Source organism: Manis pentadactyla, chromosome 2 (assembly GCF_030020395.1).
Source record: "Manis pentadactyla isolate mManPen7 chromosome 2, mManPen7.hap1, whole genome shotgun sequence".
In the NCBI taxonomy this organism is placed as follows: domain Eukaryota; kingdom Metazoa; phylum Chordata; class Mammalia; order Pholidota; family Manidae; genus Manis; species Manis pentadactyla.
In genome coordinates, this window is record NC_080020.1 from 191,411,347 (window position 1) to 191,432,425 (window position 21,079).

A 21,079-nucleotide genomic window follows, 5' to 3' on the forward strand; every position below is an offset into this window, starting at 1 on the left:
ACTGTAGGTACAGTTTTATATTTCAGTGTGACTATGGATAAGTTTAAATTTACTACAGGAAATACTGCATGCTTTCTTTTAACCTCTTTCCTCAAACTTTCCTTTTCTGGAAAATTATTTAGAATGTGGTTCTAGAAAATTTCTCACCTGTATTGGACTGGATAATGTTGTTGACATTTCATGAACCACCTCATAAGATCATTAGAAAAACAAAGAGGAAGGATGGGATCGAGGTATTACTGAAAGAGAGTACTACTTCTTGGGAGATAAATATTCTACTGAATACTGAATTAGCCTAAACTTCCTCATAATGTGACTAATAAGAAATTGTCTTTGTGAGAGTCATACACTGAGAGTTATGCTGGACCCTAGCTCCAGAGGAATTTGAAATGAACTTTGAAGGGAGGTAATGAGGAAGAGGGCAATAGGCTGTAGAGGTGTTGCTGGGCTGGTACAGGAAAGCTAGACTCAACTTAAGATACTCTGTTCATTTTGGTATATCCAATGTAACTTCTATTATGGAAAGAGAACCTTAGTGTTTAGCCCCTTCTGGAAAGAACCAGCAGGGGCAGGAAGACTAGGACTAGAATTACTACTTATATTTGTTCTTTTCAATAAATGTGCTTTACTCCTTTTTTCTAGCCTTTTGGGGTTTAGCTTTTTCCTAGAGAGGCCAGTAAGTTAATTCTTGAGGCTGAGCATTGCTGGTAGTTAAATGGCCATCTTTGCATAATAGAGCACAGGTGTGGGGTTAACTGGAGGTGTTTAGCTCTCTTACAAACATTAAGTGCATTTTGGTGAGGTATGAACAGGAAGAAGCTATGCAGACAACATTTCCAGAAAAGAAATGATAGAGCACTTAAAACAAACTTGATAATTTTGATAAGAATATTTCAAGGAATTCCAGTTCCCCAAACATAGAGACCTCGTAGTTTATACTCTCCAAGAGGCTTAGCTGGTTGCTTTCCCCACTTTGAGTTTTTCCTTAGCAGTTCTATGAGAGATTCTAGACAGGCCCACTGCAATCTGCTTATCTCTAGAAGTGCAGTGTTGTTTCATCAATGTTTTCATTCTGCTTTGTTTTGTAGACTGGTGAAAAGAATGGATTTTACAGAGGCTTACTCTCACACGTGCTCCACAGTTGGACTTGCTGTCAGGGAAGGAAACATTAAAGTCTTAAGAAAACTGCTCAAAAAGGGATGTAGCATTGATGTAGCTGATAACAGGGGATGGATGCCAATTCATGAAGCAGCTTATCACAACTCTGTAGAATGTTTGCAGATGTTAATTCATGCAGGTAAAGTAAATTCAAGGTATGAGGGTTTGGGCCTATATAGCTGGATGAATAAAACATTAAAAAATGCTAATACATAATTTATTAACAACAGTATTTGTTTCCCTTCCTATAACCATAAAGTAACTGCTTGTGCATTATTATTATTATTATTTTTTTTTATTAAGGTATTATTAATATACATCTTATGCAGGTTTCACATGAGCAACATTGGGGTTACTACATTCACACATATTGTCAAGTCCCCCTCAAACACCCCAATGCAGTCACTGTCTGTCAGCCTAGTAAGATGCTATAGAGTCACTACTTGTCTTCTGTGTGCTATACTGCTTTCCCTGTGCTCCCCCTACATTATAAGTGCTAATCATAATACCCCTTAATCCCCTTCTCCCTCCCTTCCCACCCATCCTCCCCACCCCCTTCCCTTTGGTAATGCTAGTCTCTTGGAGTCTGTGAGTCTGCTGCTGTTTTGTTCCTTCAGTTTTGCTTTATTGTTATACTCTACAAATGAGTGAAGCCATTTGGTACTTATTTTTCTCTGCCTGGCTTATTTCACTGAGCATAATACCCTCCAGCTCCATCCATGTTTTGCAAAATGGTAGGATTTGTTTTCTTATGGCTGTATAATATTTCATTGTGTATATGTACCACCTCTTCTTTATCCATTCATCTACTGATGGACACTTAGGTTGTGTCCATATCTTGGCTATTGTGAACAGTGCTGCAATAAACATAGGGGTGCGTATGTCTTTTTGAATCAGGGATCTTGTTTTCTTTGGTTAAATTCCTAGGAGTGGAATTCCTGGGTCAAATGGTATTTCTATTTTGAGTTTTTTGAGGAACCTCCATATTGCTTTCCACAGTCGTTGAACTAATTTACATTCCCACCAGCAGTGTAGGAGACTTCCCCTTTCTCCACATCCTCACCAACATTTGTTGTTGTTTGTCTTTTGGATGTTGGCCATCCTAACTGGTATGAGGTGATATCTCATTGTAGTTTTAGTTTGCATTTTCCCTGATGATTAGCAATGTGGAGCATCTTTTCATGTGCCTGTTGGCCATCTGAATTTCTTTGGAGAAGGGTCTGTTCAGATTCTGTGCCCTTTTTATTTTTTTTATTAAGGTATTATTGATATACACTCTTATGAAGGTTTCACTTGAAAAACAATGTAGTTACTACATTCACCCATATTATTGAGCACCCCCCATACCCCATTGCAGTCACTGTCCATCAGTGTAGTTAGATGCCACAGAGTCACTATTTGCCTTCTCTATGCTACACTCTCTTCCCCATGATCCTCACCACACCACGTGTGCCAGTCATGATACTCCTCAATCCCTTTTCCCTACCTCCCCACCTGCCCAACCTCACCCCCCCTCCCCTTTGGTAACCGCTAGTCCCTTCTTGCAGTCTGTGATACTACTGCTATTTTGTTCCTTTAGTTTTGCTTCGTTGTTACACTCCATAAATGAGGGAAATCATTTGGTACTTGTCCTCTGCCTGGCTTATTTCACTGAGCATACGTCCTCCAGCTCCATCCATGTTGTTGCAAATGGTAGGATTTGTTTCTTTCTTATGGCTGAATAGTATTCCATTGTGTGTATGTACCACATCTTCTTTATCCATTCATCTACTGATGAATACTTAGGTTGCTTCCATATCTTGGCTATTGTAAATAGTGCTGCAATAAACAGAGGGGTGCATATGTCTTTTTCAAACTGGACTTCTGCATTCTTAGGGTAAATTCCTAGGAGTGGAATTCCTGGGTCAAATGGTATTTCTATTTTTAGTTTTTTGAGGAACCTCCATATTGCTTTCCACAGTGGTTGAACTAACTTACATTGCCACCAGCAGTGTAGGAGGGTTCCCCTTTCTCCGCATCCTTGCCAGCATTTGTTGTTCTTAGTCTTTTCAATGCTGGCCATCCTTACTGGTGTGTGGTGATATCTCACTGTGGTTTAATGTGCATTTCCCTGATGATTAGCAATGTGGAGCATCTTTTCATGTGCCTGTTGGCCATTTGAATTTCTTCTTTGGAGAAGCGTCTGTATAGATCCTCTGTCCATTTTTTAATTGGATTATTTGCTCTTTGGGTGTTGAGGCATGTGAGTTCTTTATATTTTTGTATGTTAAGGCCTTGTCAGATATGTCATTCATGAATATTTCTTCCATACTGTAGGGTGCCTTTTTCTTCTACTGGTGGTGTCTTTTGCTGTACAGAAGCTTTTTAGTTTGATGTAGTCCCATTTGTTCATTTTTCCTTTTGCTTCCCTTGCCCAAGGAGATGTGTTCAGGAAAAAGTTGCTCATGTTTGTATTCAAGAGATTTTTGCCTATGTTTTCTTCTCAGAGTTTTATGGTTTCATGACTTATATTTACGTCTTAGATCCATTTTGAGTTTACTTTTGTGTGTGGAGTTAGGCAATAATGCAGTTTCATTCTCTTAGATGTAGCTGCCCAGTTTTGCCAACACCAGTTGAGGAGACTGTCATTTCACCATTGTCTATCCATGGCTCCTTTATCATATATTAATTGAACATATATGTGTGGGTTTACATCTGGGCTCTCTATTCTGTTCCATTGATCTATTGGTCTGTTCTTGTGCCAGTACCGAATTGTCTTGATTACTGTGGCTTTGTAATAGAGCTTGAAGTTGGGGAGCATAATCCCCCCAGCTTTATTTTTCCTTCTCAGGATTTCTTTGGCTACTTGGGGTCTTTTGTGGTTCCATATGAATTTTAGAACTATTTGTTATAGTTCATTGAAGAATGCTGTTGGTATTTTGATAGGGACTGCAATGAATCTGTTGATTGCTTTAGGCAGGATGGCCTTTTTGACAATATTAATTCTTCCTATCCATGAGCATGGGATGTATTTCCATTTATTGGTGTCTTCTTTAATTTCTCTCATGAGTGTCTTATAGTTTTCAGGGTATAGGTTTTTCACCTCAGGATGATAGCCTGGTGGGTTTTCCTTTGTATATGATCTTTTTTCTCTCTCTGGCTGCTTTTAATACTCTTTTGTTGTCCTTGATCTTTGCCATTTTAATTATTATATATCTTTCTGTTGTCTCCCTTGGGTCCCTTGTGTTGGGAGATCTGTGGACCTCCATGGCCTGAAAGACTATCTCCTTTCCCAGACTGGGGAAGTTTTCAGCAATTACCTCTTCAAAGACACTTTCTGTCCCTTTTTCTCTCTGTTCTTCTCTTGATACCCCTGTAATGCGAATATTGTTCCTTTTGGATTAGTCACACAGTTCTTTTAATATCCTTTCATTCCTAGAGATCTCTTTTTCTCTCTGTGCTTCGGGTTGTTTGTATTCCTGTTGTTTAATTTCTGTTTCATTTACTGTCTCCTGTATCTCATCTTGTCTGCTTTTAAATCCCTCCATTGTATGTTTCATTTCAGATACTGCATTTTTCAAAGTTTCTCTTTCTTGAAACCTTCCCTGAGATCTTGAATATTTTTCTCATTCTCTCATGAGCATGTTTATGACTTTTATTTTGAAATCTTTATCAAGAAGGTTGGTGATTTCAGTTTCACTTAGCCCTCTTTCAGGTGTTTGATGAGGGATTTTGGTTTAAACAAGGTTTTCTGCTTCATATTCCTAATGAATAATATGGAGTAATAACTTTGTGTAGGTGGCGCCCTCTAGTGCCCAGAAGCTCTATTCTCTGTAGCTGCCCCGCCCCTGGAGCAATGACAGTGGTTTTGGGTGAGCAGCACCCGTGCCTGCCAGAGGGAAGAGCTCTTTACTACTTCCCAGCTGTACTGCCTTCCTCCACTGCCAGGGCCAGTGGGCCGAGTGCACAGGGATGAGCCTCTGTGTTACACCCCTGTATCTGCCGTTGGTGGGGCCGCTCTCTGGGTGGCCTGGCGTGATGGCTGGGGTAGTAGGTCTGTGAACTGATGCCTGCCAGGAGATGGAGTGGCAAGCGGGGTGCCTCAGTGCATGTCACCAGCCAGGGAGATGGAGTGCCTGAAGGTCCTAAAAGTTACCAACCTGCTAGACTGAGTGTGCTAGGACAGTTTTTATTTTGTCCACCTGTTCTTTCTTTTGAGCAGCAATCTTTGTGTGATACTTGCCCCTTTAGTAGCCCTCTGGCTATTGGGAAATCTTTCAAAGTGCCTGCCTTTCTTTTGTCCCAGAGCGGCTAGTTGTGGGTACCTGTTCTCCACAAGTGGCTGGAATCTCAGTCTCTCCAAGTATTCCGCCTGTCTTTGCTTTCCAACCCCACTAATCTCCAGAGCACCATGTAATGTAGGTTCATGATCCTGGAGACAGTCTCCCCAGCTGAGTGTTCAGCAGTCTGAGGCTTCTAACCCCTCCCTGCTCCATTTCTCTTCTTCCCAACAGTAAGCTGGGGTAGGGGGAGGGCTTTGGTTCTGCTGGATCGCAGCTTTGATACTTTACCCTTTTCCGTTAGGTCTTCTCTTTTCCCCAGATGTAGACAGTCTGTTCTGCAGTCTTCATTCTATTTGCTCTTTCAGCATTAGTTGTATTTGCTGTATTTTGATATTATGTATGGTTTTGGGAGGAGGTTTCTGACTTTTCACCTACTGGCTATAAGTCAGTCTGGGTTCTCCTTAATACTTCCCTTATTTATTTTTCTATATTCTTTGTTATTTTTCCCTGCTGTCCCCAGTCCCTGTCAACTTGAATCACTTTACCAGCATACAACCAACCAGCCAACCAACCAACTGTATACTTTATTGGCATTTATATTAGAATTTTAATAAATTTATTTATTACTTTGGGAAGAACCAACATCTTTATAATAATTGAAATTTCCCATTTAGAAGCTATCTGTATCTATATATATCTGTGTGTTCATTGTTTTTCATGTCTTAACCTTATAGTTGTTTTTTCTTCTAAGGTTTCATTGACATACACTCTTATGAAGGTTTCACAAGATAAACAATGTGGTTACTACGTTCACCCTTATTATCAAGTTCCTCCCCATACCCCATTGCAGTCCCTGTCCATCATTGTAGTAAGATGCCACAGAGTCCCTACTTGTCTTCTCTGTGCTACACTGTCTTCCCCGTGACCCCACACACACCATGTGTACTAATCATGACACCCCACAGTCCCCTTCTCCCTTCCTCCCCACCCGTCCTCCCCGACCCCTCCCCTTTGGTAACTGCTAGTCCCTTTTCTTGGAGTCTGTGAGTCTGTTGCTATTTTTTAACCTTATAGTTTTGTGTATATATGAGTAAAGGTCAGCTTCTGAATAATCTGGGAAGCACTGTTTTTGTGATATGAACTTTATAACTACCCTATGTTGCAGCTTAGTTGTACATCTTATTGTTTAAGGCTGTTTTCTTTTAGTATACTTGCAAGCTCTTATTTGAATATTATTATGGCCTTAGTTTGTCACCTTCATCAGTGAATTGCAATTATAAGAATCATTTAAAACATGATTACTTTAGTCAGGAATATTAGTTTTAATGCTGTCATTTCAAGAAAATATATTTAAAGTTTAAAAATTTATTTAATTTTTGTTTTTGTTAATTACTACAATCAGAAATACCTTCATCATACACCTTACAGCCCATTTTTTTATTGTGGATTTAGGATTTTGTTGTTTTGGAAGCAAAGGTAAGAAAGTCACTTTTCAATGCTATATTTTGCTATGGAGCCACAAAAATTTTAATGTAGACTTTTTTTTACATAATTTGAATGTTACAAACCTTGAGATTTTCATAACAAATAAACCCCAGAAACCTTAAAGTAAATTAACTCTTAAGTTTCTTATAAATTGTGTGTGACTATTTGATTTCTTTGGAGTATATTTTATTATTTTAGAAATACAATCTTCACTAACTGTTAAGACAGAGAAGGAGTTTTTTGAAGTGTCTTTACTTTATTAGTTGAATACAAGAAATTAATGCTAGAGATGAGACCATTTCCCTCAGAAATTTAGAAATAAAAAAATCAATTTGTTAATATTTCAGTAAATCTTGCTTAAGCAAATCTTTGGTGCTGTATCGCCTTCAGATGTTGCTTTTTGTTACTTTCAACTCCTGCCACTCCCCTTCCCCAACCCATCAGAAATTAGAGAACAGAGAATCAGTGTGTGGGCAGAATTTGTGTGTTAAGAATAAGAGAGAGCTGTTCACACTGTGACACATGATTTTTCTAAAGAGTTTTAAACCAGGAGACTTTCCATTTATAATTATATTTTAATATTTCATTAAATTCTTCTTGGAATCTTTTTATTTTTTAACTCTAAGAGATAAAAGTGATACCTTCTAGTTGATGGGTTTTTTTTCTTTCTTTTTATTTAGATTCATCTGAAAACTACATTAAGATAAAGACTTTTGAAGGCTTCTCTGCATTACATCTTGCTGCAAGTCAAGGACATTGGAAGATCATACAAATTCTTTTAGAAGCTGGGGCAGATCCTAACGCAACTACTTTAGAAGAAACCACGCCACTGTTCTTAGGTGAGATGTGCTATTTGTGGTATAGGTGCTATTTCTTATTTTATTTATTTTTCACTGAAGAAACTCATTTTAATTTCCTCCCACACTGTTGCCCATATAATAGGTTCTTTGGCAAATAATAAACTGTCACTTCTTTGATTCTAAAACCAAAACAGTATTTTTAAATGTTCCCCCCCTTGTTTTCCACCCTTGGGTGATGACATCTAGCACTATATTTAAATGTTAATATAAAGTTGTAAAATGTGTTTTGAACTGTGGTCACCATCATTGTTGTTGTTCTCAGTGTTCTCCTGAAGATAAGGTAGAGCTTAATTTGTTAGCAATAGTTACAAGGTTACCAGTGCATATGTTATGTTTGCTTTTGCTTTTTTTTGCATTAAGAAATTAATTTAAGAAGGTTTTATGGAAGAAGTCACCAGCTAATCCTTAATGCCAATTTGTTGCCCATATGAATCACTATTCAGACTTCTTTAATTTTGAACTATTTTTAATTCCTTCAGGACAAAGGTCAGATTCTAAAGGGCATACTTCCAATAACCTGTCTATTTTTCTTCCTTCTCTCCCTTTGATCCTATCTTCAGGGACAGTGTGGCCCATAATGTTTAGTGGGACATGAGAAAATTAAGAGAAGAAAACATTTGTATAGAATCAATATATTTGGACTACACTTTTGGTCCTGCTATGTATAATTTGTATGTTAATTTATTTACTTCAGTTTCCTCACTGATAAAATGAGAGTAATAGTACCTGTGTAGTCTTTATTGGGCTGATAATAAAATGAGATGTCTATGACTGTAATTTTTTCCTTGTGAACTTAAAAATATCTGTTCGTAAAGTTTATGTACAGTAGAATTCATTTTTTAGTCTAATTATGTTTCTATAAGTTTTATATATGCATTAAATTATATAATGAAAACAATCAAGACACAGAGCAGTTATATCAACACCCCAAAATTCTATCATGCTGCCTATTTTTAAGTTGCCCCATCCTTCGCACCTGACAACTACTGACCAATTTTCACCCTTGTAGTTTGTTTTTTGCAGAATGTTGTATATGTATATGGAATAATACAACATGCAGCCTTTGAGACTGACTTCTTGCATTTAACTTAATGCTTTTGAGATTCAAACATGTTGTTAGATGTATCAATAACTCATTCCTTTTTATTGCTTAATGGTATTCCATTATAGGAATGTACCACAGTTTATCTATTACCGGTTCATAGACATTTGAGTTGTTTGTAGTGTTTGGTGATTATGAATAAGTTGCTGCAGATATTTACATGAAGGTTTTGTTTATATGAAAGTTTTAACTTCTCTTGGATTAATACTTAAGACTATTGGGTCATGTGGTAAGTGTATGTTTAACTTTGGAAAACAATTGGGAAGTTTCTTACAAAGTGACTACCATTTTGCCTTCCCTCCAAAAATGTTTGAGAGTTTGAGTTGCCCCACATCCTCACCAGCACTTGGTATTGACAAATTTTTCGTTCTTGCTTTTTTATTTTAGTTATTTTAAAAGGGATTTAGTGGCATCTCATTGTGGTTTTAATTTGCATTTCTTACTGATTGCTAATGATATTTAGTGTCTTTTCATATGGTTATTTGCCATATTTCCTTTTTTCTCCCACTGCTTTTGTGTTTAGACATTTTGTTTTGAAGTACTCTTAGGCTTAATGAAATGTTCAGTAATAGTACAAAGGATTCTTAAGTACGTTTCACCCAAATTTTATTCTTTTGCTATGTCTGCTTTATCATTTTATTTCTAATATACTTATACATTTTTTTTCTGAACCCTTTGAGATACATTGTAGACCTAATACTTCTTTACCCATAAATACTTAGTGTGAACTTCATAAAAGCAGTGTAATTCTCTTAACATAACTGCCATGTGATAATCAAAATCAGGAAGTTAACAGTATTGTTATTTAATCTACAGAGCTTATTCAATTTTGCCAGTTGTTCCACTAATGTCCTTTATAGCATAAAACAAATTTTTTCTTAGTTTTGGATCCAGTCTAGGATCATTGTTGCACTTAGTTGTTATGTCTCTTTAGCTTCCTATAAATAGGAATAGTTTTTCAGTCCTAATCTTTTATGATTTTAACAATTTTGAAGAGTCCAGGTCATTTATTTTCTATGTTTTTCAGTTTGGGTTTGTCTGATATTTTTTCTTGATAAAGTTCAGGTTATGCATTTCTGGCAGGAATACCATATAAATGAAATGGTATCTTAGCACATCTTATCAAGAAGAATATGACCCATTCATTGGTGATATTATTTTATAAAAATATTTTGGATAAGTGAAATGTATCATTATTGAAGGTGTTTCATGGAAATTTTGCTGTAATATGGTTTGAGTTTTCTAGAGGGGAGATTGCTCTTTTATGTAGTTTCTTTTTTTCTACATCTACGTATAAGCCATTTTGGATATTTTTTGTACAGCTACATAGTACACTTTCAAAGAGGCCCAACTATGTGCAATCTTTATTCTAGTTGCTGTCTTCAAGGAATTTACCATATAGAGGAGTGAACAAAATGAATTCAGTTCTATAAAAGAGATAGAAGTAAAGTGTTTGAGATAATTGAAAGGGAAAAATAAGTAACCCTGGGATGAAAGAGGAAGACATCATGTGCAGAAAACCGTATTAATATAACTGCAACATTTATTGAGCAGAGAGTATTTATTCCAAGCTCTGTGTCAGGTTTTACATGAATTAGCTCATTTAATTTTAGCCATGAATTTATGAGATATGTATTATTACTATTTCCACTTTTATAGATGAGGAAGCTGTAAGAACACTGTTTAGGATCAGAAGAGCTGTATTTGAGTCAGTCCCACTGTAGTCTGTGTATTGGTTAGAATAACATTTCCTGAGCTATTAATAGATGTTCATTGACAAATAAAGGTTCCTGATGAACACATGTTTAAGAAATGCTATGTGCTGTATGTTTCCCAATATAGATAAAAGGAAACGTTAGCCATGTAGCTTAATGTGCTCACCTAGTCTGAAGTAACCCCTGCATTCTTTATCCTACCTTAATTATAACTCTTATCACTGACTGCAGCTATTTTATTTATTTGCTTCTTTGTTTATTGACTGACCCTTCCACAAGAAAGAATGTTCTGTGAGAGTAGGGATTTTATTTATTTTGGTCACTGTTTTAACTCCCAAGCCCAGATCAGTGCCTGGTATGTAGGTGGCATTCATTATTCGTTGAATGAACCAACCAGTGAAGGAGAAGTCCTCTTATAAAACAGCACTTGTTTTAACTTTGACCCAGCATTTTGAAAAGTATTTGATCATAATATTCTTTTTCTTTGTGGATGTCTTTTAAGTCTGTCTCAATATCTCTAATATTCCATGGGTCTATTTGAGAAATGCTAATTTGGTTGCTTAGTTTACAGTTTTAGAATATTACAGTCCAATATATGAAATTTATTATTGTACTTATTATGTAAATATTTGGAGAAAATTAAAAATGCAGAGTTTTTAGTGATTTATATTTCAGGGATATCATTAACTTGCAGTTTTTTATGTTAATGAAGGAAGAGTTGCTAAGATTTAAACCAGTGAATAATTTCAAATCACTTATTTTTAGTAATAGGATTTATTTAGTTTCTTTGCAGCAAATTTACCAACATAATTAGACCCAAGGAGGGGCTTTAAGCCTAAGGAAATGTAGAATATGTAGTTCTTTTATGTGCTCAAGTACAGCGTCAGTTGTATTAGGTTCTTGTTTGGGAGTTGAATATTTTTTAAAAAGGGAAAGTATAGCCCTAGCTTTTGTAAGAACATAGTGTTGAAGAGTGGACATGGCTCTTTAGTTAGGTGATCTGGCTCCAGTGTCTATTCTGCTCCATAAATAATGGGACAAACTTTCACAGTCTGCTTTGCTTACCTATATCTTTCTGCCTCTTTTAAATAACCATAGTGATCCATGTTTCAATCTATAATGAAAGAAATTATTGGAACAAAATCAGGAACACTTTAGGGTTTGCAACAAACCACAGGCGGTAATTTCTAGGTGAGTAAAAGTGACTGGACCAACTGGATTTAGAAGGTGAGAAAGAGCATTTCACTATCTAGTAAAGCTTTTTTCCCCATCTGTAGAATTCATGTTCCAAAACTGCTTTGTGCTGAAACTTTGGAGAAGCTATATTCCCTTGCATGTTATAGTAACTGTCCTGATGGCCCAGTTACCACCTAGACTGTTACTATAAATATAAAACCAGAGGATCAAGGGATAGAGAAAATGAAAAGAACTATGGAAACTTGCCAGATGATTAGAAAAGTCATTGACTTCAGTGATGTATAATTATGTTTGAACTGAAGACTAAATGCAGAGAAAAAATTACTACTCCACCATTTGTAATGGGACCATCTTCCCTACACAGAATTCCCCAAGATTTTCATAAAAATTAGTTTGGTGGCAATAAAAATCAAAATGAAAAAAAACCTCACAAGAAAGGGAAAATTCAGGAAACTTCTTTTCCATGTGAACATTGTCCTTCTACAATATTTGTTTTGCTAACATGGAATTTAAAGTTTGTTTTAAAAAGGAGTCTGCCTCCTTATTCCTTTTCTTTATGCTTGTCGTCTCCTCTCCCCATCCCTTTTCCCTTGCTTCATAAATGCATTCATAATATTCTAAGGATAAATTTGTGAAACTGCTTTGGAAATAAGAATATCCTTATTTATGCATATAGTAACATCTAAGTGAAAATCTAACTTATAGGAAGTAGGTTTTCTTTTTATTTTGCTATATATATAAAACAACATTGATAAATTGGAGGCTCAAGTCCAACCCAACGTGACTTCATAGAACAATTTCTATGGAAACTGCATAGCATGTAGTTTTGGCTTTTGATGGATTATTTCTTGTTTTTTTTTTTTTTTGTTCTGAATCTCTGCTTATTCTGTGAACCTTCAATGTTAAACATAGCAGTAATGTCTAATAAGAACAAAGTGTTTTATAAAAGTGCTTATTTCAATTTTTAACTGTAAAATGTGTCATACTTTTTAGCTTGTGTGGCATATCCTTTAACTCTGACTCTGCTGATATATTCCAAAATTAAACAATCCACCATGTATTTTACTTTCCACTAGTATTTTCATGGATCAGTGATCATTCTTAGGGCTATTTTTTGAGATGGTAGGAATTTTGAGATTTAACCTTCATAGATTTAATATATACTATTAATTAAACTTTATCCTTGGTGTTACTTTTAGATTTGTCAACAAATAGAGTAATCATCTTCCTCAAGGGTTGTAATGGAAACAGTTTTATTTAAGGAGACATTAGTTCTTCAAAATATGAGTTTGAGTTTTCCCATTTCAAAAGTATGGTGTTCACTAAAATGTTACCTTTAAAAAATGTTATTTTCATGTCACCTTTTTTTTCACATGCAACTCAATTTTATTTTCTTTTACATCTTACAATTCCAAAGGCTTTACAGTGTCATATTTTCTTGTTTGTTAGTATAAGAACTTTATTCAAATCAAGAGAGATAACACATTTTAGACCATGATGCAATACTTAGTTGCGTTCTGTTTGCTATCTATTTTTTTTAAATTTTGCTATCATTAATGTACAATTACATGAACAACATTATGGTTACTAGACTCCCCCTATTATCAAGTCCCTACCACATACCCCATTACAGTCACTGTCCATCAGTGTAGTAAGATGCTACAGAATCACTACTTGTCTTCTCTGTGTTATACTGCCTTCCCTGTGTCCGCCCCCCCACTATATTATACGAACTAATCATGATGCTCCTTTTTCCCCCTTATCCCTCCCTCCCCACCCATCCTCCCCAATCCCTTTCCCTTTGGTAACTTAGTCCATTCTTGCGTTCTGTGAGTCTGCTGCTGTTTTGTTCCTTCAGTGTTTTCTTTGTTCTTATACTCCACAGATGAGTGAAATCATTTGATACTTGTCTTTCTCTGCCTGGCTTATTTCACTGGGCATAATACCCTCTAGCTTCATGTTGTTCCAAATGGTAGCCATTTTGATAATATTAATTCTTCCTAGCCATGTTGCTATCTATTTTTATATAGCTCTGTGTTTCTTGATGCAACAATTGTTTTATACTATACTCTTCTATATTTTAAGGCAATATGTTTTTGTTCTTAATGTGGGCAGTCGTGAAACTAGCATATTCATTATCTTTCTTGTGTTTACCTTCATACAGTTAAATGTACTTCTGTAGTCTGTCATTTTATTAGTCATGTTTGATTGATTTAAATTTCCAGCTTTTAAAGATGAGGAAATCAGTATCCTTATTTTGTTTGTACATAACTCTCTCCCCTCCCAACTTTTTTTAGTTAGTTATATCATTTTGCATTAGTGGAAGTAGCAATTTACATTCTGTTCTGGCATCTTAATTCCTTCATTTTATTTAATTTTTAGTTCTGTAGTTAAATAGCTTAGATGTTTATCACCAGTTGTTTTGCCATGGTTTTCCAGCTTTACTTGGTTAACTAAATTCTTCCTTTGATAGAGTCCTCTAAAATGACCCATGTAAATAAAACAGTGAGTTCTTGCATGCTTATAATTGAATAATGGTTTTAAATTTGGACAGCAGTTTGATTAGATATATAATCCTTGGGTTACACTTTCTTTGAGATTTTTAATGGTAATTATTATGCTCTAGAATTGAAGTTGGAGGCACCCTAATTTTTTTTAACAGTATTTCTGCAAGTCTGTTCTTTATCAGTTATCTTTTTTGACATGGAATGCCTTTTTAATATATAGATTCAGATTTTTTTACTTCAGTAAATCTTTCTGGAATTATGTCTTTAAATATTTGTCAGTTCTATTTATTATGATGGTCTTCTTGGGCTCCAGTTATTCATATGTTGGGAATCCTGTTTTCATATCTATAATTTCCTCTCTGATCCTCTTTCTATTTTTACTTTGCAAGTTTTTTTTTTAATTCTTTATGTTCCTTTTCAGAAATGTCTATTCTCTGTGGTATTTCAATTTCAATTGCATTTCTATTATTGTTTAATTTTTCCCAGGGTTTTTCTAAATTGTCCAAGTTCCTATTACATTACTTCTTATCACCTAGCCATCTTTTCCATGAGCACTTATATCTCTGTCTTGTGTATTTTTTCACTAGCTCTTTTTCTTTTAAAAATTTGCAGCAAAAGATACTTGCTTTGTGGCAATATTTGTATGGTAAGTTGTTTTTTGTTTTTTGTTTTTGTCTAATTTTTCTTGTAACTTCCTTGCCTTTTCTGTACCTTAGTGTGGATTTGTTCTCATTCTTTTTTGCTAACTCATCTGTAAACATGAATTTTTGCCCAGTCACCTATTTACAGGAGATTTTTAATGGGAAAGAGCTAGAGCCACATTCCAAACTAGCTGGTTTTCCTTTGAACTCTGGGTTTTTTGGGTGTGAGTTCATTTAGCTATTATCTTTTACCAGTCAATGGGCATAGGCAGCTGTGGGATTTTTGCAGTGCTGTTTCCTTCTGTGGCAGCAGAGACAGACTGGTTTTATAAATACAGCTTCTTTGTGTGATACCTTGTTTAAACTCAGCTTTTCTGACTTTCAGATTTCAACTGGGTCCAGGGGTGTTCTACTGGATCTTATCTCTCAGCTAGGAATTTATGTTTTGTACCTCAGAGGAGTCTCACACTGTTGAGAAGTTTACTTTGCTAAATCTCTTTCTGAGATGTGCAGCTAAGACATCTTCTCTCCCCTTCCTCTCCCAACCACCCAAGATTGACCTCCATTCTTTTGGAAGCTCTTCTACCTATTTTTGGTCTAGAGTTTTAGCTGGATCATATTTTGCTAAAAATATAGAATGTTTTTTTAATTTCTTATTTTCTTTGTTGATTTTGGATTAATTGCTTATGGATGCTTTCCAAGGAGAGTAAGAGGAAATGCTTACTTTACAGCATTTAAATTGGAGGTCTGTATTAATTTTTAAAGTGATTCTTGATTCCAATTCTTGATTTGTTTTTGCAATAATTCAATATTCTAGTATATGGTAGAAACAGACTTAGATGAGCTTTCTCCCAGCACCATTCCCAGCCTGCCCCTACAGTGCAATCTCTGTTCTGTTTAGGTACCACTGAGCAGTGCTACTCAAAATATCACTCTGTTGATATAGAAGGTCGAGCCAGAATGAAAATCAGTGCACTGCTTCCTTCATCAGAGAAGTTTTGTTTCAAGAAAAATGTCAGCTGGACTAAACAGTGTACCTAGGGACATAATTGATTTACATTCTGGTCAGAATATCTTACTTGGTTGAAGACATGTCATAACAGTTTGCAGATTGACAATACTGAGTAACACTATTGTATAATACATATTTGTGGCTATTAAACTGGATCATATGTACGTAATTATTATTGTCATTGGCCAATTGATTGTACAGGATTTTCACTGGTTAGTATGGCCGAAATAGAAGTGCCTATATAAATAGGAGTCCTTGGGATAAAGGATAGTTTGCCATATACTTTTTCTCTGAGAGGGACGCTTCAGGGTAATGTTTTATTTCTCTAAGCCATACTTTGGAGATCATACTTGAAGAGGTAACTCCTGTAAGGAGAATACTGCTGTATGGATGTTGCAGAAATACGAATTGGATAATTACAGGAAGTATTACAAAATTCAGTGTTACAGCTCTAGAAGAAGGCCTAAGTTTAGGGCTGTGCTATCTAAATCAAATGTTTCTCCTGATTCTGTTGATGGGGAGACATGGAAAAATGATCATTAATAGAGTTAAGATAGTGGAATTTGAAGTTTTTGTAAGATTTTCGTGTGACTGAAGAATGTTTTTCTATATATGGTCTCTGATTTTTGATTGGCCATTAGGTTTCTATCTGTCAGAAACCATGAGACATGTCAGTGGCAGCATATAGAATTGGATTGAGGTATTCAGTACAACGTTTTTGTTATATTCCTAATATTCCCACTAGTATACATCTTAAGATTGTTAGCTGTTGGTGAGACATAAGGTACTTCATAAGAAAGAAGTATAACTTTTCATACAACTTTAGAAAAAAAGTTTTCTGAATATCAGTAAAATACTACATCTTAGACTAAAGATTCATGTCCAAGACACATTATAGGAATATATCTGAATATACAGAGAGTGGCTTGAAATTATGTATATGTCCTCGATGGGAAAGCCTTATTTTGTAACCATTCTAGTTATAAACTTTAGTTATAAACTGAATGTGGACAGTCCTACTTACCCAGTGACATTCTTTTTTTTTTTTTAGATGGAAGGGAGTTTATTATCCTCATTTTTCAAAATAAGACATAAAGAACCAAGAATGGTATAGGATTCATCTGCTTTTAATCCTCCTGATAATTGGAGGAGTCAAGGTTTAAAGTGACAACTCCTTAGGCCAAGTCCAGTTCTCTTCTTAATACACACTTAACACACACTATAGCTGCACCACCTGTACAATGGCAAAAGCCACCTCTGAACTACCTTCTTAGCAGAAAATTCTTCCTAAAAGCATCTTTTACATCCGCATTCCTCAGGCTGTAAATAAGAGGGTTCAGCATAGGAATCAGTGTGGTATAGAATGCAGAAACTGCTTTATTAATGTCCTGAGATGAACTTGAATTGGGCTGTATGTAAATAAAGAAAAGGGTACGGTACAAGATGGCCACAGCAGACAAGTGTGAAGAGCAAGTAGAGAAAGATTTTCTCCTCCCCTTGGTGGACTGGATATTCAATATGGTTTTGAGGATGTGAGTATAGGAGATCAGGATGACCAGTGCACTGAGTACTCCTGTTAGTCCAGCCATGATGAAAAGAACCAACTTATTGTTATAAGTATCAGCACACGCCGGGGAAAGAAGAGGGAGAATGTCACAGAAAAAGTGGTTGACCACATTTGGACCACAGAAGGGTAAACGAAAAGTGAAGGTCTCATGGGTAATGGCACTTACAAAGCCCACGGCATAGGGCCCCACCACCAGCTGCACACAGACCCTCTGGGACATGATGGCTGTGTACAACAGAGGGTTACAGATGGCTAGGTACCGATCATAGACCATGGATGTCAAGAGGAAGCACCCCGTCACTACGAACTGACCGAAAAACCACATCTGTACAGCACAACCCACGAAGGAGATGACTTTTCTTTCCAGAAAGGTGTCATACAACATCTTTGGAGCAACAGAAGAAGAAGAGCAGACATCCACAAGGGACAAGTGGCTGAGAAAAAAGTACATGGGGGTCTGGAGTCGGGAGTCCATCATCCCTAGGGAGAGCGATCATCCCTAAGTTCCCCCACAATGTGACAAGGTAAACACAGAGAAACACCCAGAAGACAAAAATCTTCTGTTGAAGGTGATCTGTTAAGCCCACAAAAAGAAATTTGGTCACCACTGTTTGATTCTTATCATCCATTGTTGGGTGATCATCTGTAATGAGAGGGAGGAAAATCTTTTTCTTATAGATCAATAATTAACAAAACTATATAGCCTTTGAAATCATCAGCTGTAATTAAACTATCTATTCTTCAGATATTGTAAATATTTGCTTTTATAGCTCAGTGGTAGTTTTTTTTTTTTTTTTGTAGATAATTATGTTTTATTGAAGGGTAGTTGACACACAGTATTACATTACATTAGTTTCAGGTGTACAAACCAGTGATTCAACATTTATATACATGATAATTCTAGGTACCAGCTATCACCATACCAAGTTGTTACAATATTTTGACTATATTCCTTATGCTATACATTACATCCCGGTTACTTATTTATTTTACAATTGGAAGTGTGTACTTTTTTGTTGTTGTTGTGAGGGCATCTCTCATATTTATTGATCAAATGGTTGTTAACGACAATAACATTCTGTATAGGCGAGTCAATGCTCAATGCACAATCATTAATCCACCCCAAGCCTAATTTTAGTCAGTCTCCAATCTTCTGAAGCATAACGAACAAGTTCTTACATGGAGAACAAATTCTTACATAGTGAATAAATTACATGGTGAACAGTACAAGGGCAGTCATGACAGAAACTTTTGGTTTTGCTCATGCATTATGAACTATAAACAGTCAATTCAAATATGAATACTCATTTGATTTTTATACTTGATTTATATGTGGATACCACATTTCTCACTTTATTATTATTATTTTTAATAAAATGCTGAAGTGGTAGGTAGATACAAGATAAAGGTAGAAAACATAGTTTAGTGTTGTAAGAGAGCAAATGTAGATGATCAGGTGTGTGCCTGTAGACTATGTGTTAATCCAAGCTAGACAAGGGCAATAAAACATCCACGTATGCAGAAGATTTCTCTCAGAACAGGAGGGGGGAGGTTCTAAGCCTCACCTCTGTTGATCCCCAATTTCTCACCTGATGGCCCCCCTGCGACTGTGCCTGTCTTAGGTTGTTCCTCCCTTGAGGAATCTTACCCATCTCTGGCTAACCAGTCATCTTCCGGGGCCATACAGGGAAATGTGAAGTTGGTAAGTGAGAGGGAAGCCTTATTGTTTGAAAAGGTTAGCTTTTTACTTCTTTGCATATTTATGCCCTGTGGCTTCTAGGCCCAGCATTTGTCTTGAGGTATCTTTACCACTTGGAAGAATTATGATACTTGGTAAATTTGATATGAGGCACGAATTCTATTTAAGGGTTGTAGGAAGGAAGGAAGAAGAAAAGCTATAGAAGTAGCAGGTGGAAGAAAACACAGGAAGATTGATTATTTCTTTGACATATCTTCTTGTAGAGTAACTTCAGCATGTATAGGTTTTAAGCTACTACTTAAATTGCGCACACACATTAACATAATAGGAGTATAGTTACATAACTAAAGCATACCTGTAATTACCAGCCATCTCCAGTGAAACCAAGAAAACCAGTTAGGCACCTTAGGCATTTGTGAAAACTTATCTATGATATGGTGGATATTGTCCAACTGAGCTTGAACAGTCTGAGAGAAATCAGACAAATTAAAACAACCCATTCCTGGGGACTGTTCACATGCCATATGTTCTTTTAACAGTAAATAGTCTGTAGTTGTAAGATTTTGGAGTGCTACAATTTGCACTTCTCCTAATTCTTGGTTGAGTTCCAACAGTATAGATCCAGTCAAATTTGTTGTTTTACTGTATGCACAGGCCAGTTTAGATATCTCCTTCCTCATTCCCATGGCAAGTCCAGGAACTGGTGGGATGAGTGCATCTACAGCTGTAGCAGTGCGTGGATCTTTGTTGGGGTTTTTTGATGATCATCTTCTGGCATGAGTCTTCCAGAGAGTGCTGATGTTGGAAGTTATTTTTCATATCGTATCTTAGTTCATTTTCGGGGTAGGCCAATTAGGCTTTGATCCTCTGTATAAACACAAACAGACCCTTTGCCTACACTTTTATATGCCCTTTATACCCTTGTGTAGGACTCATTGGAGGTCTCCACACAGAAACTGCCTTTTTTTTTTTTTTTTTTTGGTGTCATTAATCTACACTTACATGACGAATATTATGTTTACTAGGCTCTCCCCTATACCAGGTCCCCCCTATAAACCCCTTTACAGTCACTGTCCATCAGCATAGCAAATGTTGTAGAATCACTACTTGCCTTCTCTGTGTTGTACAGCCCTCCCTTTTCTCCTACCCACCCATGCATGTTAATCTTAATACCCCTCTACTTTTCCCCCCCTTATCCCTCCCTACCCACCCATCCTCCCCAGTCCCTTTCCCTTTGGTACCTGTTAGTCCATTCTTGAGTTCTGTGATTCTGCTGCTGTTTTGTTCCTTCAGTTTTTCCTTTGTTCTTATATTCCACAGATGAGTGAAATCATTTGGTATTTCTCTTTCTCCGCTTGGCTTGTTTCACTGAGCATAATACCCTCCAGCTCCATCCATGTTGCTGCAAATGATTGGATTTGCCCTTTTCTTATGGCTGAGTAGTATTCCATTGTGTATATGTACCACATCTTCTTTATCCATTCATCTATCGATGGACATTTAGGTTGCTTCCAATTCTTGGCTATTGTAAATAGTGCTGCAATAAACATAGGAGTGCATCTGTCTTTCTCAAACTTGATTGCTGCATTCTTAGGGTAAATTCCTAGGAGTGGAATTCCTGGGTCAAATGGTAAGTCTGTTTTGAGCATTTTGATGTACCTCCATACTGCTTTCCACAATGGTTGAACTAACTTACCTTCCCACCAGCAGTGTAGGAGGGTTCCCCTTTCTCCACAGCCTCGCCAACATTTGTTGTTGTTTGTCTTTTGGATGGCAGCCATCCTTACTGGTGTGAGGTGATACCTCATTGTAGTTTTAATTTGCATTTCTCTGATAATTAGCGATGTGGAGCATCTTTTCATGTGTCTGTTGGC

General features: G+C 36.4%; 1 protein-coding gene and 1 pseudogene across 2 annotated transcripts in view; one reads left to right on the top strand and one right to left on the bottom strand.

The window, feature by feature from the left end:
• ASB3 (ankyrin repeat and SOCS box containing 3) overlaps window positions 1–21,079 on the top strand; it is a 118,955-nt gene that overhangs the window by 31,105 nt on the left and 66,771 nt on the right. For both annotated transcript variants that reach the window (XM_036925930.2, XM_057497212.1), the window contains exons 2-3: window positions 1,089–1,297; window positions 7,586–7,744. In XM_036925930.2, coding sequence (XP_036781825.2) covers window positions 1,102–1,297; window positions 7,586–7,744 — 355 coding nt within the window. In that variant the 5' untranslated portion in view covers window positions 1,089–1,101. The remainder of the gene's footprint in view (window positions 1–1,088; window positions 1,298–7,585; window positions 7,745–21,079) is intronic.
• On the bottom strand, window positions 14,911–18,174 carry LOC118932449 (olfactory receptor 5G3-like; annotated as a pseudogene).